This window comes from Canis aureus, chromosome 14 (genome assembly GCF_053574225.1).
Source record: "Canis aureus isolate CA01 chromosome 14, VMU_Caureus_v.1.0, whole genome shotgun sequence".
Lineage (NCBI taxonomy): Eukaryota > Metazoa > Chordata > Mammalia > Carnivora > Canidae > Canis > Canis aureus.
This window is the reverse complement of record NC_135624.1, coordinates 62196275-62216851: the sequence shown is the minus strand read 5'-3', so window position 1 is coordinate 62216851 and position 20577 is coordinate 62196275. Positions and strand designations below refer to the sequence as shown.

The 20577-nt window shown below is 36.1% G+C and overlaps 1 protein-coding gene across 1 annotated transcript in view; it reads left to right on the top strand.

Annotated features, from left to right (window-relative positions):
* LOC144283726 (transmembrane protease serine 11E-like) overlaps positions 1 to 20577 on the top strand; it is a 42648-nt gene that overhangs the window by 8868 nt on the left and 13203 nt on the right. Inside the window, exons 2-6 of the mRNA XM_077848208.1 lie at positions 5817 to 5941; positions 9923 to 10044; positions 12464 to 12531; positions 16101 to 16264; positions 19444 to 19482. Of these exons, the coding sequence (XP_077704334.1) occupies positions 5817 to 5941; positions 9923 to 10044; positions 12464 to 12531; positions 16101 to 16264; positions 19444 to 19482 (518 nt within the window). The remainder of the gene's footprint in view (positions 1 to 5816; positions 5942 to 9922; positions 10045 to 12463; positions 12532 to 16100; positions 16265 to 19443; positions 19483 to 20577) is intronic.

The following is a 20577-nucleotide window of genomic DNA, read 5'->3' as shown; positions in this document are numbered from 1 at the left end:
ATCTTTACTCATATGTATGTATCTCCTTATAAGTAGTTACCTTAAGCTAATCTAGAACAGGGTGGAATATAAATTAAAATATTTATAATAAAAACAATGGGTTTCTTACCACTTATCTTAGTGCTATAAAGAGAAAATGGAAATGGTTTTCTGGTAATTAGACAACTACCTTGTTGTAATTGTAACTTTTCTAGGAGAACCATTCATAGTTTTCATTCTTGAGAATGCACACATAGTTCAGTCCAAGGGCCTGGCTGATGTTATTAGACACTTTATAGGTATGTTTCTATAGCAATTAATAGGACAGAAATATGTTCTTTGCAATTTTATGAGAAGTAATTTATATTTCTTTAAAAAAATAACCCAGCAATGAAAAGATATGATCTATTCACACATACACAAATTTTAGTTCCACCCTGTATATTTTTATAGTCTCATTCAACAAAATATAAGAAAGATTAAAGGTCTCTCCAATGCCTGCTGGTTTGAGTCTTTCACAGAGGAGAAAGCACCTGAAGTATTTGTGTGGATAGGAAAAGCAGGCACAACTCAATAAGCTAAAGAAATAAGCTAGTTGCAAAAATGTAACAAAAATTGAATATTTATTAACTGACATTTTAAGTCCTAAGGACTGATTTAGGGGATTAACAATGTCATAAGGTACTAGGTTGTTACTTCATTGTAGTATCTTTCTTCATGCTTTTGTTTTGATATTATAATATGCAGATATTCAGTAACCTCAAATAATAATGTGTTTCCTGATATTAATGTGCCCTCATTTGCATTTGTCACTTTCTATACTATGATAACACTTTACAGTGGATAGATCAAATAACAGTTGGAAAATCAGGTATTTTAAGCACAGGTGATATAGAAATATTAATTACAAACTTGACATTATATAAAATGTTTTCTGGAGATTGGGTTTTACTTAAATAGTGACTATAATCCACAATGTCCGACCTGTCTTTCCTTGTGTATAATATGCCAAGTTAAGGCAAACCAGAAGTGCTTTGAGAGATATGAAAACCCATATTGTGGTGTGGACAAATAGTCAGTTTAATCTGGTTTAGTCAACTTCAATTCAATTCCTTCTATGAACATATCTTGAGCATGTGATTGGAGAATATAGAGATAAGTAAGGCTCAGTCCCTGTCCTTAAGGAGCCCAAAATATGTACCTTATTGTGATGCTCAGGGTAAGCCTAACTGAAGTGGAGGGGATTTTTTGAACTGGCTCTTAAATACGCATGAGCTTTTAAGATGCAAGCAAAGCATAAACTCTGTTACTCCATGTAGGAGGCAAGCAGAGGCAAAGGCAAAGAGCCTGAAAGCTCATGGGGAAAAGATGAATGCAACTAAGGCCAACTTGAGTTTCTAGTAGTCTCAGACATTGGCTCCATCATTTCTAGAAAGACAGCTTACTGTCTGGAATGCAGAATGATTTAGAGATTATGAAGACAGAAGAGAAACCTGTTATTAAGCTATAGGACAAGTTTAAGTGAGAATTCCAGAACAAAATCAGTGGCAATGGGATTGGAGACAGACTACATTAAATTTGCCATGCAGATGAGACTAGAAAGTGAAAAGATTATTATGGCTTCCCAACACAATTAGCATTGACTTGTAGGCTATTCCTTAAGTCAATCATCAGTAAACTATGGTCCACCACTTGTTTTTATACAGTGCTTGAGATAAGAATGATTTTTATACTTCTATGGCTGAAAAGAAGAAAACTATTCATGACAAGAGAAAATTATATGAAATTCAAATTTCAGTATACAGAAATAAAGTTTTATTGGAACACAGCTGGGCACATTTGTTTGCATATTGTCTATGGCTGCTTTGTGGCTATACGGGCACAGCTGAGTCGTTGCAAAAGAGAATATGTGATCCAGAAAGCCCGAAATAGTTACTATCTGGAACTTTATAGAAGAGTTTGCTGACCTTGATAATAATGCTTTGGAACCACCAGCTTTATAGATACCATGCACATGTTCATTTAAAAACATCTTAGCTGGACTGGGTTGACGAAACATGTAGTCTAAGAATATCAGTGCTGCTTGTCATTACAGAGGATGAGCAAAGAGTTTGAGACCCACTGTTAATCAGTCTACGATGGTGGTGTTATGTGGGGGTTTGTTCCAATAAACTTTCCTCTGCAGCACTCTGAGCCATGACTTACTCTCCATGCTTGCCAAGGGGTGTATTTGCCTTAGTATCTTTTTTTTTTAAATTTTTTTGCCCTTGCCTTTTTGTTGTGGTTGCTGTTTTTCTTTTTCAGTACTCTTATTTTTATTTTTAAAGATTTTATCTATTTATTCATGACAGACCCACAGAGAGAGGCAGAGACATAGGCAGAGGGAGAGGCAGGTTCCCCAAAGGGAGTCCGATGTGGGACTCGATCCCAGGACCCCGGCATCACACCCTGAGCCAAAGGCAGACATTCCACCCCTGAGCCAGCCAGTTGTCCCTCATACTATTCTCAAAATGACACGTTAAGAAGTGATAATGATAATACAACTCTGGGCATGTTACTTGTCTTCTGGCAATTTTAGGCTTATAAAAATATACCCATATTTTCACTGCTATATTCATCATTTAATCACATATGTCTTCAAATTGAAAGGAAAAATCATAGAAAAAAAGAAATTTGACACCATCAAAGCTGTAAGAATTTATCCAATCTGTCTGAAGGTGATTTTACCTGAAAAGATTAAGTTTCAACAGGCTACAAGAGAGACAAGGGTTTATATACAGGAGGGGTTAATCGAGGGTATATTGATATGTAATATGGATTTACTCCTCCATTTTACCTATTTTTTTGAGCACACTTCTACCACATTACCAGAGTATTGAATCTCTTTCTAAGAGAGGAACAAAAAAAGTAATTAAGAAGCAGGGTGATTGGTTTGAAAAGCAATGCCATACAGACTGGAAAGGGAAGGGATAATGTTTCAAAGGACAAGCATCTCAGTAATGTGGTCATTACCATTATTATTAATAATTAAAATAATGATGATAATAATAATAGTCCTTGCTGATGATTTTCTGCTTGTGAGTTCAAAGTAATAAAAAAAACTTCATCATTTTTATCTCTACATAGCTAATCATGTTAGGTGGGGTCTGAAATTATCACCTCTGGTTTAGACATGGAGAAAATAAGAGAGAGAATTGAATCTAGTGGTACAAGATTATACAGTAAGTAAGTTGGTGGCAGGACTTAGAATAAGACTCTCCTAATTGTTTATCAAAGTGTTTTTGATGGATTTTTTTTTTTCTTATCCCATGCTACCCATCTTGTCTCCTCCAAAGCCACCAAAGACAGCATCACTAAAATAGTTGTGAAAGGTGGGGGTCAGGAAAGGAGAACACATCAATACCTTGGACATAGTTGTGATGGGAAATCCAGAAACAAGATGTAAAATCTTCTTTTCAATTGTTTTTACCTTTTTAAAATCTCTCTTTTGTTTAATTCAAAAGCCGTAATGATTCTGGTTTAAAAAAAAAAAAAAAAGAATCCACAATCATACAGAAAGTAAATAAAATTAAAGTTTCTTTCTTATTTCTGCTCTTACAGTTCTTGCTCTTAGTAATTTTGTGTCTGTATACATTTTGCTATGTACATACACAGTTTCATTATTTTAAAAAAAAACTGGAATATAGAATGCATATTTTCTGCAGTATTTTTTCCTTTAATAAATCATTGACTATTTCCATGTTAATATTTCTAAATTTATCCCATCAATTTACCAGCTGCTCCGTTTTACTTTCTGTCTTGATTAAAAGTTATAGAACAATTAGAACTTCTGCCATATTTTACAACTCTACACAATGATCATACATTTTTGATAATTGTAGCACATTTGCTACAATTACAAATTCATATTCTTTATCTGGCATGTTTTGATGTCAGTTGAAAAGCTCTTCCCTTCCCGTATTTCCCCCAAAGTTTTGCTTACATCTGCCATATGCATCTCCTTTCTCTGCAACAGGTGAATGGCAAGCATTCCGAGAAGAAGAAACAGTGATCGTTTTTAGGTTTCTTAAGCACATTTGCACAAAAAAAATTAGTAACTCCTCATGGAGCGATCTTTTCATCTTGCAGTAATTGCCATTTTAGGATCAGGTGTTTGGAATATCACTCAAGGGAGCACTGAAGATTGAAGAGATGGAGGAGAAGAAGATGAAATGTCCTTGGCTACAGTCCCATTGGAAAATCACAAGAACAAGGCAGGAGACCTAAGTAGAGTCTCTGGAGCCTTTCCCTAGATCTCAGTGCCTTCAGGAGGAGCAGAGTCATGTAGCAGGAATGACAATATTGACTTCTGTGACCATGTTCCCATAGAACAAAACATCAAGGCAGAGCCAGGGTGTGATGACGGTGTGATAGGGACCAAAATGATATCACATGTTGGTCCTACATAACCCAAAACAGAGTCCCCTTGATTCTTGTAAGCAAAAATTATTTATTGCAAAAATAGCTTTGCAGTTTGCAAGAAGTTTCACACTCATGATCTCATTGAGGATCCCACAATCAATCAGGTATTTTAGACACAAGGGCTATACTGTCCCTTATTAACATATAAAGAACTTAGCACAGCATTTAAATGATTTGTCCAAGTTGCACAGATGCTAAGGAAAGAGCTGGATTCAGAATCTTTCTGGTTCTGATTGAAGTCCTGTGCTCCTCAGGATAGTACTACACTTCCTCCCAGTCCTCACGTAGCAGACGGTGCTCTGAAGATAAGCGTACATGCCAGGGATTGTACCAGGGTGATAAACACCTCAAGAAATGTAAAATAACAGCTTCATATTCAAACTCCTTAGCTAACTCTGACTTCTTATTCTTTATTCTAGCTTTTGAGTTCGCCTAGTAACTATTATAACACAAGGGAACAGCAATCATACTAATTAAACAAAAACCCAGCTGACCAACAGTTTTCAGTAACATGTTTTTGAAGGCAGAATAAATGGGAGAGGTTGAGGGAATCTTACGCAGAAAGGATTTCCTGTAGCGTTACTGAGGTTTAGAGTGCAAGCACTCAGGTTCTTTAGAAAAGAGCTCTGGTTATCTCTTAAGTGTGTCCTCAAAGTTTGTTTGTAAATAAATCAGACAAATAGAGGGTAGAATTAGAAATTCTATCTGGAACAGTATGGCTCAAGCTGTAACGTATTTTGTAGGCCATTTACGATTTTAGAGTGGTGGGATGCCTGGGTGGCTCAGTGGTTGAGCGTCTGTCTTTGCCTCAGAGTGTGATCCCGAGGTCCCAAGATCGAGTCCTATATTGGGCTCCTCGCAGGGAGCCTGCTTCTCCCTCTGCCTGTGTGTCTGCCTCTCTCTGTGTTTCTTTCATGAATAAATTAATAAATAATTAAAAAAAAGATTTTAGAATGGTAAAAACAGGCTTTAAACATTGGCATAGCTCCAACTGTGCTACACTTAGTATTTTGGACAGCCAGCTCAGTAAATCATAGCTAACACATACACGGTACTTTCTACGTGTCACACACTGTCGTCGACACTTTATACAGAGTAATTCATTTAATCCTTATGACAATCCCATGAGATGGGTACTACCATTATTATCTTCACTTTATGGAGGAGGAAATAAGCACAGGGATGTCAAATTACCTGCCTAAGATCAGGTAACCAGAGCCAGGACTGGCTTCAGCACCCTGCAAACCAGGATGTGTTCTAAACCAAAATGGGACTCTACCCTGAGTGTCCTGAATTCCCCGGACATATCTGCTTTACCTAAGGGGTAGGTGGGGTGCACCATGTGATATAACCCATTTATTTGCTTTCTTGCTCAGGCCAGCTGTGGTGAAGAAGAGGAAGAGAGTTTGTTTGGAGCCCTGGGTTATTGGCCTCATCACCTTTATCTCCCTGATTGTTCTGGCGGTGTGCATTGGACTTACTGTTCATTATGTGAGATATAGTGAGTATGAGCTGCCCTAGCATCATGTGACTTCCCCCAAATATTCCTTCATGTGCACTCCTGTTTTGATTTGTCTCAGGCTTATTCATTCATGACTGCAACTCATTTGCATAGCTAGTTCAAAGAATCCTTTGCAAACGGTCTTGTTTTTCTCAATCCTCACAAGCCAAAGAGGATTTTTTTCTTCTATCTTTGATGGAGCAATGTTTCCTGCTGGGAATAGCATGCTAGATTTTATATTCATTAATAAGCGATAAGCAAATATTGCATAGGAAAAGACCATAGGAGAGGTAGCGTTGAGTTGTTTGAGGATGTAGGGCAATCGCCTTGATTTAAAATTATTCCAACTATTTGAAATCCTGAGAGCCCCCAAGTTAATTACATCATCAAGGATCATAGAAAAGTTGGCTCTATTCTGTACTAATAAGCTGGAAAAATGCTCATAATGATATATTGTTTAGTAAGTGCCTATTTCTGTTATTTTAAATCTCATCTTGGGTTGTACTGCATGTGATTAAAGGAGATAGGATATGCTGAGAAGGTTAATTATAAAGAGGTTAACTCTGTGGTAATCAGGTATCTCACAACTAGATGAACCGTGAGTGCTCTGTTATTAGAAAGGTCCCCAGGGTACTTTAGGACTGTTCTTCCAGGGTGTAATAACCCTTCTGAAGTTTCCCTCTACTCTGCCTCAAGTTATAATTAGTTGACTCTACTACGACCTATTGGCTTAATATCTCCCTTAGTGACTACCTAATGCTTTGATGTTCAAGACACTGTAACCAAAGAAGCTAATTACTTGATTCTAATTTAATTGGGAATTTGCACAAGTTGCTCTCCTGTAAAAAGACATAATGATCTGTAAATTGGTTATCTTCTTCCACTAGCAGACACAATCTCAATTCCAATCTCAATTTCTAAAGCAAGGTAGATCATTTTGGGGTAGTTTGAAGAAAAAATATTTAAAGCAAAGACTCTTTTTTTTGGTAGAACTTACCCACACACAAGTCTTTAAACTTTGGAGTATCTACATTTTGGTTATTTCTCTGGAGCATGTTTTTAATTAAAAAGAAAAAAAAGTGGCTAAAATGACTTTTTAATTCTACAGTTCTGTTATGAATATATCATCTCATTATACTGTAGACATCATTGTTCCTCCCCACAGATGCCCAGCACTGTATTTTGTTCATTTCTGTATTTCCAGAACTTAGCAGGATCCTGGCACATATTAAATACTTAATTAATATGTATTGAATACTGAATGATAAAGATTAGTGAATCGTACTTATGATATTTTCATGGGAGCTGACTTCAGTTTGTCTGGCTTCACAAAGGATCCCTAGTAAAGCTAGAGGTCTCATTACCTCAGTGAGAGAAAATGTTTCTTACTGCTTCTCCCTTTGCCTCTTCCCAAGCCATCTTGCTCACACACATAACAATGAAAACCTGGCAAGATTTTTCCAGTAACCTCCTTCTGGGCCCTATTGTCTGGATGATCAGTGCAGTATTATGGAACACCCAACATCCACTGCCCACACAGCACACCTGAATAAACAGTGATTGTTGTGATACGTGTTACTGTCTTGCATGTGTGATCTGCCCTCTGTTTGGAGACACAAAGAATAGAGTGAATATAGCATATAAGCATTTAGCAGTTGGCAGAGCTAGATAACCAAAGTAAACTAAAGAGTTACAGAAATAGATTAAGTTGGAGGTAACTCATCTTGAAAAAAACCATCAATTTGGCATAAAGCCCAGGGCAGCATAGAATTGTGTGTGCAGCTGGTGTTCAGGGGCCTTTGGGGCTGCATTTCTGCCCCTCTGAGAATTAAATGACAGAAGGTGACTCTATTATGAGCAACATCCATGTAGGTTACAGATTCACAAACTTTTTAGAAACTTATCAGCAAACTAATATTCATCCTTATTTTTCTTACTTTTCAGTTAATATTTCCCAGTAATATTTTCCGACAACTACACGTGCCATATAATTCTGGCAACTGGGAATATGTTTTGACTTAGTGACCTGTTTGAGTCTATTGAGCAAAGTAAAATATTGACTACAGACAAGTTGTTCATTTGGTTGAAGCATATGAAATTGTCGGTATTTGACCAGTTTTGGCTTATATAAATGGCAGTTTCAAATATATCAATCTAATAATTTAAAAGAGAACAGGACCAATATGTAAGAGTCAGTTCTTCTCTCTAGACACTAACTTTTCAGTGAGGGATTAGGTCCCGCCACCTGCAGCATCACGTGGGAGTTTGTTAGCAATGCAGATTCTTAGGCTCAATTTAGACCCAGTGTTCAATATTTCCATAAATTAAAAACCTTACTCGAGATTATGTGTATTTCCAGGGTTTTGCCTGCCTTTCAGGTCTCTCTGGCCATTCAGGTGAAGGCCATTTAATGAAAGGAAGGTAAAGAAAGAGGGAGAAAGGCAAAACCTCCTTAGCCTCTCACTTCGGTGGCTAATTCCCAGGAGGCCCTGACCTTTCAGGCTGCCATCCATCTCCTATTTGCATCACTGGCCATTTCCCAGCCTTATCAAATCCTTTCCTACTCGAACCAAATCCTTTGGATGGCCAGAAAGTTCTTTTGAAAATTTCCAGTAGTTTTTCCCACCCCAAGAAGTGGTACGTAAAGAGGATTTGTGCTCTGAGAGCTGGACCTTGACTTGAAACCCAGTCCTGTCTTTTCTGGCTATGTCATGTTACGGCTGGGCAATTTACTTACATTTTGGAGACTGTAGTCCTTATCTGTTAAATGTGGACAATACTGCCTTCTCATGAGATATGGTAAATTAAATGAGATACGTGAATGTACTTGGGACACAGGTGCCCAATGTTAGTTTCCTTTTCCTCTTGGGTTCAAGTGAAGATGGAAAGAATGAGAAGCAAGAGAGAAAAGGAGAGAAATCGAAGATGGGTGAAGTACATTCCATTATCCTATAATAACTACACACAACTGTCTTGATCACCATTATATGTCTTTTTTAAAATGATTTTATTTATTTATTCATGACGCAGAGAGAGAGAGAGAGAGAGAGAGAGAGAGGCAGAGACACAAGCAGAGGGGGAGGGAGAGAATCAGGCTCCATGCAGGGAGCCCAATGCGGGACTCGATCCCGTGTCTCCAGGATCACACCCCGGGCCGAAGGCGGCACCAAACCACTGGGCCACCGGGGCTTCCCACACCATTATATTTCTAATACTCAATACAGAGTCATAGAAAAGGTAGTCAGCATTAATATTTGTTGAATGAATGAATCTTAGGGTTCCATGCTTGCTTCATGTATAGAAGGGTGATGAATGATGCATTAATTTTCAGTGGGCCAAAAATGTGGGCTGCTTAAAATGGGTACAGAAAGTGCAGCCAGTGGCAAGACAAGACAATCCCTGTGGCTGTTGGGAGAAAATAAATGGAGTGACCATACCTGACCATAGCCAGGTAAAAACCAAGTGTCACTTTAAGGTTATGTCAGATGGTAGGTCTAGCTCTCTAACTGAACACCAAGCGTTTTCATCTTCTTTACCTCAAATAAATTTTCTTATATGACAGTTCTTGTGGCCAGAATTGATATGGTTTTATGGTTTATTGAATTGGGAGAAATCTACTTTTGCAATATAAAAGTGCTTTTACTCTTGGGAAACTTCCAAGTCCATTCTTGTTTGTATGCTCAGATGGCATGACTTGCTGCCTCTCATGCTAATTCAGAAATGGGTAACACATGACTAATTAGCCTGCAGGAACACCAGGCATAACTTATGGCTTTTACACTCTAAATCTTATGATGATGAATGTTGGTGTCTTTTATTCTTAGATAACCATGAACTCAGGGCAAGATGATGGAGATGTTGACTTGGGGTAGGGCCATTCTCTCTAGTCTCAGTCTTTCTAGCAACCACCAAACATAGAAATAATGATGCTTTACACACATCTGGTGAAAAGTATGATGGTTTTCTCCCCTCTCTTCATAGATCAAAGAAAGACCTACAATTACTATGGCACATTATCATTTACAAGTAACAAACTGTATGATGACTTTGGAAAAGAGGCTTCTAAAAATTTCACAGAAATGAGTCAGAAAATTGAATCAATGGTAAGCACATTTTCCCTCCATTTCTAGGGCATTTGCTCTCACTTTATATGGTATTTTTTGGTACCTAGGTTTCAAAACATCCATTCAACTGATCTTGCATACCTTTGAAAAATGGGAAGCAGCCCTACCAGAGAAATATAAAACAAAAATGACAATACATGACTTGGGAGAGTATGCCTTGCAAGGTTGAACCAAGTAAACTTTATCCCTTACTTCATGTCCTTCCCACTCACTCTTCCAAAGCTAGTGCTACAATTTTGATCAGCAGAGTCCAGAAATTCTGGGAATGTGAGGATGACCCAAAATATGACTGCTGTATCTCAGAGAAGACACCTTTGAGCACAAGATTGAAACTATTCAGACACATACTTGACTAGTATTTTCATATTCAAATTTTCTGACCTGGGGATCCCTGGGTGGCTCAGCGGTTTAACACCTGCCTTCAGCCCAGGGCATGATCCTGGAGTCCCAGGATCGAGTCCCACATTGGGGTCCCTGCATGGAGCCTGCTTCTCCCTCTGTCTGTGTCTCTGGCTCTCTCTTTCTCTCTCTCTCTTTGTCTCTCATGAATAAATAAATAAAATCTTTAAAAAAAACAACAACAAAATTTTCTGACCTTGGATTACTTTTGGGTACATAAGTCTATAGGAGACACATGGATACTCATCTCTATATTTAAGGCTTCAACATTCATCCTCAGAGATGAATTAAATGTTTTAAAAAGTAGAAAAATGATCAGTATAGGCCAAGAGAACAAGAGCCTGGGTCATGATTTCTAATCACCATCAGATTACTTAGAGAATCACTTGGACTTTTCCTGACAGTCTGTGAGGTAATTAGTGGTATGATGTGATGGGAAACAGCCTAACCTAGAAGTTGGGATACCTAGTTTTGGAGCCATCTACTACTGATTTTCATTCTTTCACAAAGTTTGTGAAAATTAAGGCATTCAACTAATTTCAAAATTGTCTTCCATTTTCCATATCCTGAGTAAGAAAATAATGGAAGTTACCCACCTAAAAACTACTTGATAGACTAGAAGCCTGAGGATTTCAATACCTTGATAAGAAGGAGCTCAAATTCTGGTTGAATACAAATTCAGTATGTATAAGCACTGAATCAGGGAAATATCTGAATAAACTCTTTTCTAGAGCTATATATATAAAATAAAGGAAAGAAAATGGAACTAATATGGTCAAGAAAAGATGCAACTATTTTCCTTGTCTTTTATACCATTCACTAAAATAAATTTTATAACATCCAGAATGATTTACGTATAAAGGAATAGGACTCTAACACTCTTCAAAATTAACAATAATTTTGAAATTATTTGATTAAATATAAGCCCTCAAATAAAAATATCCAAGTGAATGTGGTCATTAGGGGTCACAAGTACTCACTTGTACTATGCTGATTTGTCCCATAATTGAAGTAACTCCCCTTGGGCACAAAGAAAGAGGAGTCAACAAAAAATGTGAGTAAAAAGGCTTATTGTTTCTGTAGTCAATCACCAGCTTGCTGTGACTGTGTTTGGTCGATAGTCACACACGGAAGTCAAGAAATCAAGTAAACTTGACACGTTTAACTAAAAATTTAAGTTGGCTAGAATTCTTAATTGTAGTAGTAAGAAATATTTCCACAAGATACATTTTTCTGCCTTATTAAAGTAAACCTTATAGGGACGCCTGGGGTGGCTCAGCATTTGAGCATCTGCCTTTGGCTCCAGGTGTGATTCCAGAGTCCAGGGATCGAGTCCTGCATCAGGCTCCCTGCATGGAGCCTGCCTCTCCCTCTGCCTGTGTCTCTGCCTTTCTCTCTGTCTCTCATGAATGAATAAAATATTTTTTTTAAAAATGAAATAAACCTTACAGAACATATTAGGCTAAGTATCCTAGTTCACACAGACCTTTCTAAGACCATTCTGAGTCCTGAATTAGGTGCAGGTTATGCCAGGATGTTCAGCAACTTTTCCACTGGTTTTAAGAACCATGTGATACTTGTCACACACTCATATCTATGACCCAACCATCACTTGGCAGAATTATTTCATTTCTTTTGTTTATCTATAGTAGAAGTAAGTCTGTATCTCAGGGCATGAGATATAGACTTCCTCTTAAAATAAACGTGTTTATTCTTTTTAGTATCTTTCTGAGTGTACCACAGCAAATAGCACTCTTGGCCCCACTACTATCGTTCCCAGAAACTGTAACTCCTAAGACAGGATTCATTTGAAATCACTGAGTAGAATACCAGAAAAGATTCTTCGAGATTTTTCTAGTTGAATGCATTGTAAAATGTTGGTTAATGCTTTCTGATTTGTTTTTTGTTTGTTTTGTTTTATTTTTAAATTTTCCATAGAGCTTAAAATGACTTGCAGGAAATTATTCTTGTTGACATATTTTGAATATTTTTGGAACAGGTGAAAAATGCATTTCATAACTCTCCATTGAGGGAAGAATTTGTCAAGTCTCACATTATCAAGTTCAGGTATGTAGATCTAAAATTACAATTTCTGAATATAAGTTAAAAATAAAACTGTTAACTTGGTCAGTAATAAATACTATTTGAAATGTTAATGATATGATATAATTCAATTAAACCAACATTCATTTGACAACTGTTCTAAGACATGGGCTATAATTTGCTTTACTAATTCTCTAAATCCATAAGAAAGCATTTGCAAGGTGATGGATTTCCAGAGACAGAGGTATATTATTGAATTGTATTTTTGGAAACTAATTAGCATAAGTAGGAACCTAAACCGTATTCCTAGTTTAATAGCCAATTGTCCCCTATATAAAATGATTTAGTAGATGATATTTGTCTTAAACTCTTGGTTGTTCTCTTTATCAGTTTTATTTTTTCTTTTCTACCCCTTTCTGCTCCAAATATTTACCTAAGAAAATTCCAGATCTAATAATCAACGTCAATAAATAGAAGCTCAGAGCATAATATTTTAAGCAAAATACTATATGAGGGTCTTAATTAATATATTGTCTTAATACAAATTATTTGTATTTTTCAAAAATAGAATTAGAACTGTTTCCAGTATTATTTCAATGTCAAAAACTCCAAGAGTTCCTTCTCAATCTATCACTTAGCTGACATCTGTGGTGTTACTTTGACCACTGTCTTCTGAAAAGTCTATATTCTCTGGCATTTGAAATACTATTCTCTCTTGGATCTGTATGTACTTCTCCAATCCTTAAATTTCCACTCTCTCAAGGAGACTTCATGCACCCATGTGACCTCATATGTTATTGAAATCCAAATTTCTATTTCCATCTAAACTGCTTTTTTTGATTTCCAGAACTATATACTATGCACATCTCCACATGGAGATTCCACAGAAAGTTCTCTAACTCAGGTAAAACCCAACAACACCAATGGGAAACTTGGACATCATCCTATGCTCCTCCATGTTCCCGGGCTTCTCACATTTTATGAATAACTAAGTTCTACCAGTTTTACCTTCCAAATCACTTTCCAATTTGTTTACTTTTTCATCCCAGTAATCTTTCTACTCATTAGTATTTCTTCTGCAATCAATAGAAAGAAATGCAAGTTTGTAGGAAAGATGAAATCAATCTTAGAGATGCTGAATTGAGATAGTAGGAGACACATGAGCCTAAAATACAGGTCTTACTCAGGGAAGGAAAAAGGAACTGAGTTCAAGATGAGCCTTTGCTCATTATCAACTCAAAATACTGAAAAGTGTGGATGTAAATGGAATTTCTCAGAAAAAGGGTAATGCAAAGAAAAAAATGATGATGAAGAAAATCTGAAGGGGCAGCCGGGGTGGCTCAGTGGTTTAGCACTGCCTTCGGCCCAGGGCATGATCCTGGAGACCCGGAATCCAGTCCCATGTTGGGCTCCCTGCATGGAGCCTGCTTCTCCCTCTGCCTGTGTCTCTGTCTCTCTCTCTGTCTCTGTCTCTCATGAATAAATACAAAAAAATCTTAAAAAAATCTGAAGAAAACAATACCTAAGTATTTGGTATCTGGAGTTGGGGGAAAAATAGGAGCCTACGAAATAGGGAAGGAGAAGGGAAAAAGAGAAATCATGAGAAAGGTACCACTGACATGAAAGACAAAAAGCTTCAAGCATGGAATGGTCAGCATTGACAAAATACTCCTGAGAGACCAAGTAATATGATTGGAAAGAATTCATTGGATATGTCAATAAGGAAGCCATTTAGTGTAGAAAAAAGACTCAGTGGAATGGAAGAGGAGGTAGCAGTTTGCAAGGAACTAAATATGAGGCAGAGTATAATTTACCCTTTCAAGAAGGTTTGCTGTGATAAGAAGATGAGACATAAATTGAATAGCTGGGGTAGAGAGAAGGTTTTGTTTGTTTTTGTTTCTATTAGTCAGTATAGGAATAGTTTAAGAGAAAGAAGAAAGAAGAAAGAATTGTTGTACAGAGTTGCTTAGTCAGTGAAAGGGGGTGAGATACATAACAATAATCTCATTAAAGCCCTATTTGGGGGATCCCTGCCTGGGTGGCTCAGTGGTTTGGCGCCTGCCTTTGGCCCAGGGCGCGATCCTGGAGACCCGGAATCGAGTCCCGTGTCAGGCTCCCAGCATGGAGACTGCTTCTCCCTCCTCCTGTATCTCTGCCTCTCTTTCTCTCTATGTCTATCATAAATAAATAAATAAATCTTTTATTTATTTATTTATTTATTTATTTATTTATTTATTTATTTATTTTTAATTTATTTTTTATTGGTGTTCAATTTACTAACATACAGAATAACCCCCCGTGCCCGCCACGCATTCACTCCCACCCCCCGCCCTCCTCCCCTTCCACCACCCCTAGTTCGTTTCCCAGAGTTAGGAGTCTTTACGTTCTGTCTCCCTTTCTGATATTTCCCACACATTTCTTCTCCCTTCCCTTATATTCCCTTTCACTATTATTTATATTCCCCAAATGACTGAGAACATATAATGTTTGTCCTTCTCCGACTGACTTACTTCACTCAGCATAAATAAATAAATCTTTTTAAAAAAAAGTCCTATTTGTTTTTTTCAGATTACAAAAACAGTACAAACTTATATATAAAATTCAAATAACATGCTATTAAATAAAATAGAAAGCAAAACTCCCTCTCCAATAATTCCACTTCCAGAAATAACACATATTCTTAACAATTCATTGTGTTGATTTAGCCAATGACTTTTGATGGACACTTGGATTGTTACATATTTTTTTCTGATATTGAAAAACAAGGTTATGATAAACATATATTTAAATCTCTTTGCACACACAAGGGTATATTTGAAGAAAGCACTGTTTCAGAGAGAATGGATCATCAAACGGTAACAAATTTATAACTGGTAAACAAAGCTGACCTCTAAAAATAAGGTTTTAATTTATATTAATAATATATTAATACTAATAATATTATATTAATTTATGTTAAATGAGAAGTCAACACATTGTATGGTGAGGACTGTATCTCTGAGAACTAATTGTATGTGAAGAGGCTAGAATAGAGAATGAGAAAGAGAGGTCGAAGATGATTCCAAGTAATTCATTCAAACAATGCTAAGGCTAATTAATGCTCTACCTTGAAATTATAATCACATGAAGTCAAGATGATTTGGTTAAGCTTCCTAATATCCTTACGATTAGAAGTTGTTTAGGAGAGCATGATGTTGCTTAGGAGATATCATTGGATTTAAGCCACTGGGAATTAAGCCTGAAAGCCAAAGCCAGAATTGATTTCATATTGACCATATGTTATATTGGATAGTATTGAATGGTTGACAAGAGAGTGTCTTTTTATATTAATAACTAGATATTTTGGTGTTAAGGGAGACTGTAAACATACTAGCTTACTATCAGGGAGGCTGAGTTGGAAATTTTATATGTGATAAATGATAGGAATATAGAAGAAAATAAATTGTATCTTTTCAATTACATTATGGATTTGTTTTGTGTATGTGTTTTACATGGATGATAAAGAAAAAATAGATTGTTATATTACCATAAATCTAATTATGAACTATATCTTTTAAAACCGTATTTTTCTTTTTTTTCTTTTTGGTCCACAGTCAAGAGGAACATGGAGTGTTGGCTCATATGCTGCTGATTTTTAGATTTCACTCTACTGAGGATCCTGAAGCCATCAATAAAATTATTCAACATGTTCTACCTGAAAAGCTGCAAGATGCTGTAGGACCCCCTAAATTAGATCCTGAATCAGTTGAAATTAAAAGTAAGTTTATTTCTCTTATTTAGTTTAATTCTCTTACATATAGAACAGCTCCATGTTACTTTTGGTCTTAGGCACTGATTTTTTTTTTTTTTTTTAGGGGAAGATGGGAGGGACAAAGGGAGAGAGGGCTTGATGTAGAGCTTGATCTCATGACCTGAGATCATGACCTGAGCCAAAATCAAGTCAGATGCTCAAGTGACAAACCACTGAGGTGCCCCTTAGGCACTAATTTTTAAAAATTGTTTTGGATGTCCTTTAATTATGGAGTCTTGCCACAACAGAACATTTCTTTTGGGCTTAAATTGGTACTAATGAAGTATTTTAATACTACCCTAAACTTAGGCTTCCTATGCAAGTCTGTCATTACCTCTGGGCCTGGGTTCTTTCCTGTATTGGGTCTTATACTTCAGCTATAGCATCCAATTATAAGTGAAGAAAATGGCTTTGTATATTCTTCTCCTTCTTCCTGTCACTTCCATTTTATGTTCTGAGGGTATGATGTGTGGAAAGGGTCATGACATCCACATGTTTGCCTTCAAGTTTCATTGATATACCTTGTTACAGCTTCTTCCCTTAAACCATTTACCAATGAAAAGTTTATAATGTATTTTCAGTTATTTTTGGTATATTTTACAACTAATTTAAAAAGTCTGAGTTTTTTGTTGAGGGTAGGGGAACAAAATAAGCAGGGATAGGTCCTTGTTACTAGAAAATAAGAAACAGGAGATCCTCAATGGAAGTAAAGTTTGGTTAAGAGTCAAGTTGTGTGCTATACAACAATGCTAGTCAATAGAAATATTATGTGGACCAAACATATGATATTACATTTTCTAGTAGCCACAATAAAAAAGTGAAAGTAATGTGAAATTCATTTAAATAATTTGATGTTTAACCCAATATATCAAAGTATTATTTCAACAAGTAGTCAATAGAAAAATTATTTCTTTTTTTTTTTTTTTTTTTTTTGGTGAAAAATTATTTCTAAGACATTTCATATTCTTTCTTTTCTGTACTAAGACTTTCAAATTTAGTGTATATTTTATATTTATAGCACATTCAGTTTAGACTAGCTATACTTCAAGAGCTCACTAGACAAATGTGGCTAGTGGACACAGTATTGGATATGGTATAAGTAGAAAGTAGGAACATAAGTTGCTAACATCAACGCTGTTAGACCTAACTAGAGAACTGACCCAATGATCACCTACCTTGCTTGCTTAGGAAGGAAGGCTTGAGTAATTAGGACCAACTACATAACTTATGCAGCCTGGTACAAAATTTTGGACTCTTTTCAAAAAACAACAAAAAAATACTGTTAAGAGTATTAAAATATGACTTTTTTCTACAGTCTCTCTTGACTTGCCATGGTGTTTTTATTTGCTAATTAACACCATTCTAAGTGAAAAAATGAAAATTTTAAATTACTAGCAAGAATTGTATTATTCATCTTCATATTGTAAAATATCAATTACATATGTAAATGTAATCTCATCTAAGTATGCAGAATTATGAAAATTATACAGCTGTATTTCATAGCTGACACATGCACGAATTTAGTTGCTAACAGATCAATGGAAACAGTATACACAGCTGGCTTGACAATTTTTGTTTCCCCTGTTGATATGTGCACATTTTACCAATACTATCTATCTTCAGCTTAAGTGAGGAAGAATTAAAAAAATCCTTCTATGTCGTTATTTTCAGCAGAATCTATTGGCTGATAAAAAGACATAATGGGAGCAAGAAAGGATATAATAGGCTCACTTGGTGTGTGTCTAGTAGAATGCTTACCTTCTTTCTGTGTTCTAAGCAAGTTGTGCTTCAAATAGGACTGACAGTGCTCCCTGGTTCTTTAGTGGTAGACATCACACATTTATCTTACTTTGAGTTTGCTGAACATTGTGGATTCACCAGGATTCTTGAGTTCATAGTGTATCATGAATGATACATGCATATGGAGAGCTAAGAATTCATGGACACATATTGTGTGTATCTCTTCTGCTCACACCATGCCCCATTATTCTATTATTCTATTTTTAAAGCACAAGTTATGAAATAAAAAATATCAAGAACTTTAAGAGTGCGCATTTAATGAAGTGCAAAGTCATGCTGAGTTCAGGACCCAATGTAGATACACATCCATTAAGCTGACCCTGTTAGTAGTATCAACATGCAAAGCCAGAACTTTCTCTAGGAAGAGGGTGAGATAGAGGAGAACAGGTTATTTGAAACAGGGAGATTAGTGGTGATGGTATTTAATATTTAATGAGAATAAATGGTCACTTTCTTATTTGAGCCATTTTCCCCAAAAACAGCCAGAAGAGAAAGTCAGAAAGAAGTACTTCTAGAATATAGATTTCTAGCATATCAACACTTTTAAATACTGAAAGAAAAATTAACATTTACATTTTTGTATTTAGAATTCCTATTCTGCCATATGCAAAGAAAATAGTTTTGGTCTTTGGAACTCTACTGAATCAGGACATTAAATGCATAGAGTTTTATGTATCTGTTGGTTGGCTTAGTGTTTGCATAGGGTTAGGGCCTGATCATTGAGAAGTCAATAAGCTAAAGAGCCATGGGCTAGAGTTGAAAAGAGGGCAAATTGTCTTCCTAAATTTGCAGAAAGAAAAATTAGAGAAGGATAACATTATTTTTAAATGGGGGACAGATTTATAGACCTGCTACTCATGTGTGTTATACAAATGGGGCTATGCCTATGAATTCAGTAAAGGAAAAAATCTGAAATAATGGTCAGTAAACATATCATTACATTTAGGGAATCAATACATGATTTAAAGTAGTATTCCCCAAAAGGAGGAAATACCACATCTCATTTTCTGGTATGAAACTCAGATTTCTGTGTTTCATCACAAAACTACTGAATCAGAATTACTGGGAAGAAGAACGGGAATTGCCAGTATAAAGATGCTCCCCATGTGACTGTTATCCTCACTAAAGTTTAAGAAACACTGCTTAGATCGTCCTTTTCCCAAGAAATGACCACACTCTGTCTATAATAAACTGTGTTGCTATTTTTGTTTTGTTTTGTTTTTTTGTTTTTACAACCTAGAGGTTCTGTCTTAGAATTAACCACCTTTCCTATTTGAAGTACTCAGAGGCATTATGAAATTCTGATGTGCTGGCCCTGTTCTATTCACCATTTCTGTGTATTTCAGAAATCAACAAGACAGAAACAGACAACTTTATAAACAATTGTAAGTGTTATATATTTTTAAAAATTGCATTACCTGAATGTAAAAAGTTAACACTGGATCATTTAGGTTTACTTTGTAAATAGTTTGTGTGATGTTATAGGGTCAGAATAAAGTTTGGTCTGTGCTCAGCTCGGGATGCTTTAACTTCTCTCTGAGGCACATTTTCTTACCAAAGAATAAAAAAATTGGGAAAACTTTGGAGTGGATATATAGTTGCCTGTGACAGATGTGTAAAAAAGTGACTTGAACCATTGTTAAAGGGAGAAGAGACTCAATGTTCTTACTGCAAATATCTACAATATATTCTCACAAACATTTTCTAAAGATTATGTAAAAGTAATCTGTATGTTGGAAATTTTCAGCTACAGGCAGAAACTTATTGTTATTCTACACTAAATAAAATCTTCATGATGCTATTAATTCCATACTATAGAAATCATAGGTAACCATGGAGTTGGGATATATATTGGTAAAATTACTGAAGGCCCAGATAATATTTTCACTTATGTTTTTAAAATACTGACTCTAGGCCTGGTATTTCCCTTTCCCTAAAGCAGGGTACCCACCCCCCATGATCTAGAGGATACATTTAGTAGGTATAAAATTAGTAGATAATATATTTATCTTAAAAGGTGGAAAGAAGTACACTACTCACCAGCTTAGAATATTGGTTAATTCACAAACTTGATTAAACATGGGACCAAAGAATAATCCTGTTACCTAAATAGTGTGTATTCTTGCCACCAATATTTATTCTGAAACTCTTGTGTGCTAGTTGTGTATTAGGCAAAAGGGATATAAAATGGATGAGATATAATTCTTGCCTAAAGCAGCTCATGCTCTAATGAGACTAGATGTATGAACCTAATGTGTGGATACATAATTCTAAAGCAGTAGTTCTCAAACTAGGGCAATTTTGACCCCTACAGGATCCCACTATGACATTTTGGTTATCATGATGGCAGGGGGAATGCTACTGGCATCTAATATGTATAGGCCATGGATTCTTCTAAATATCCTGTGATGCACAGCATAGCTTACCACAACAAAGAATTATCCATCTCAAGATGTCAAGGGTGCCAAGGTTAAGAAGCC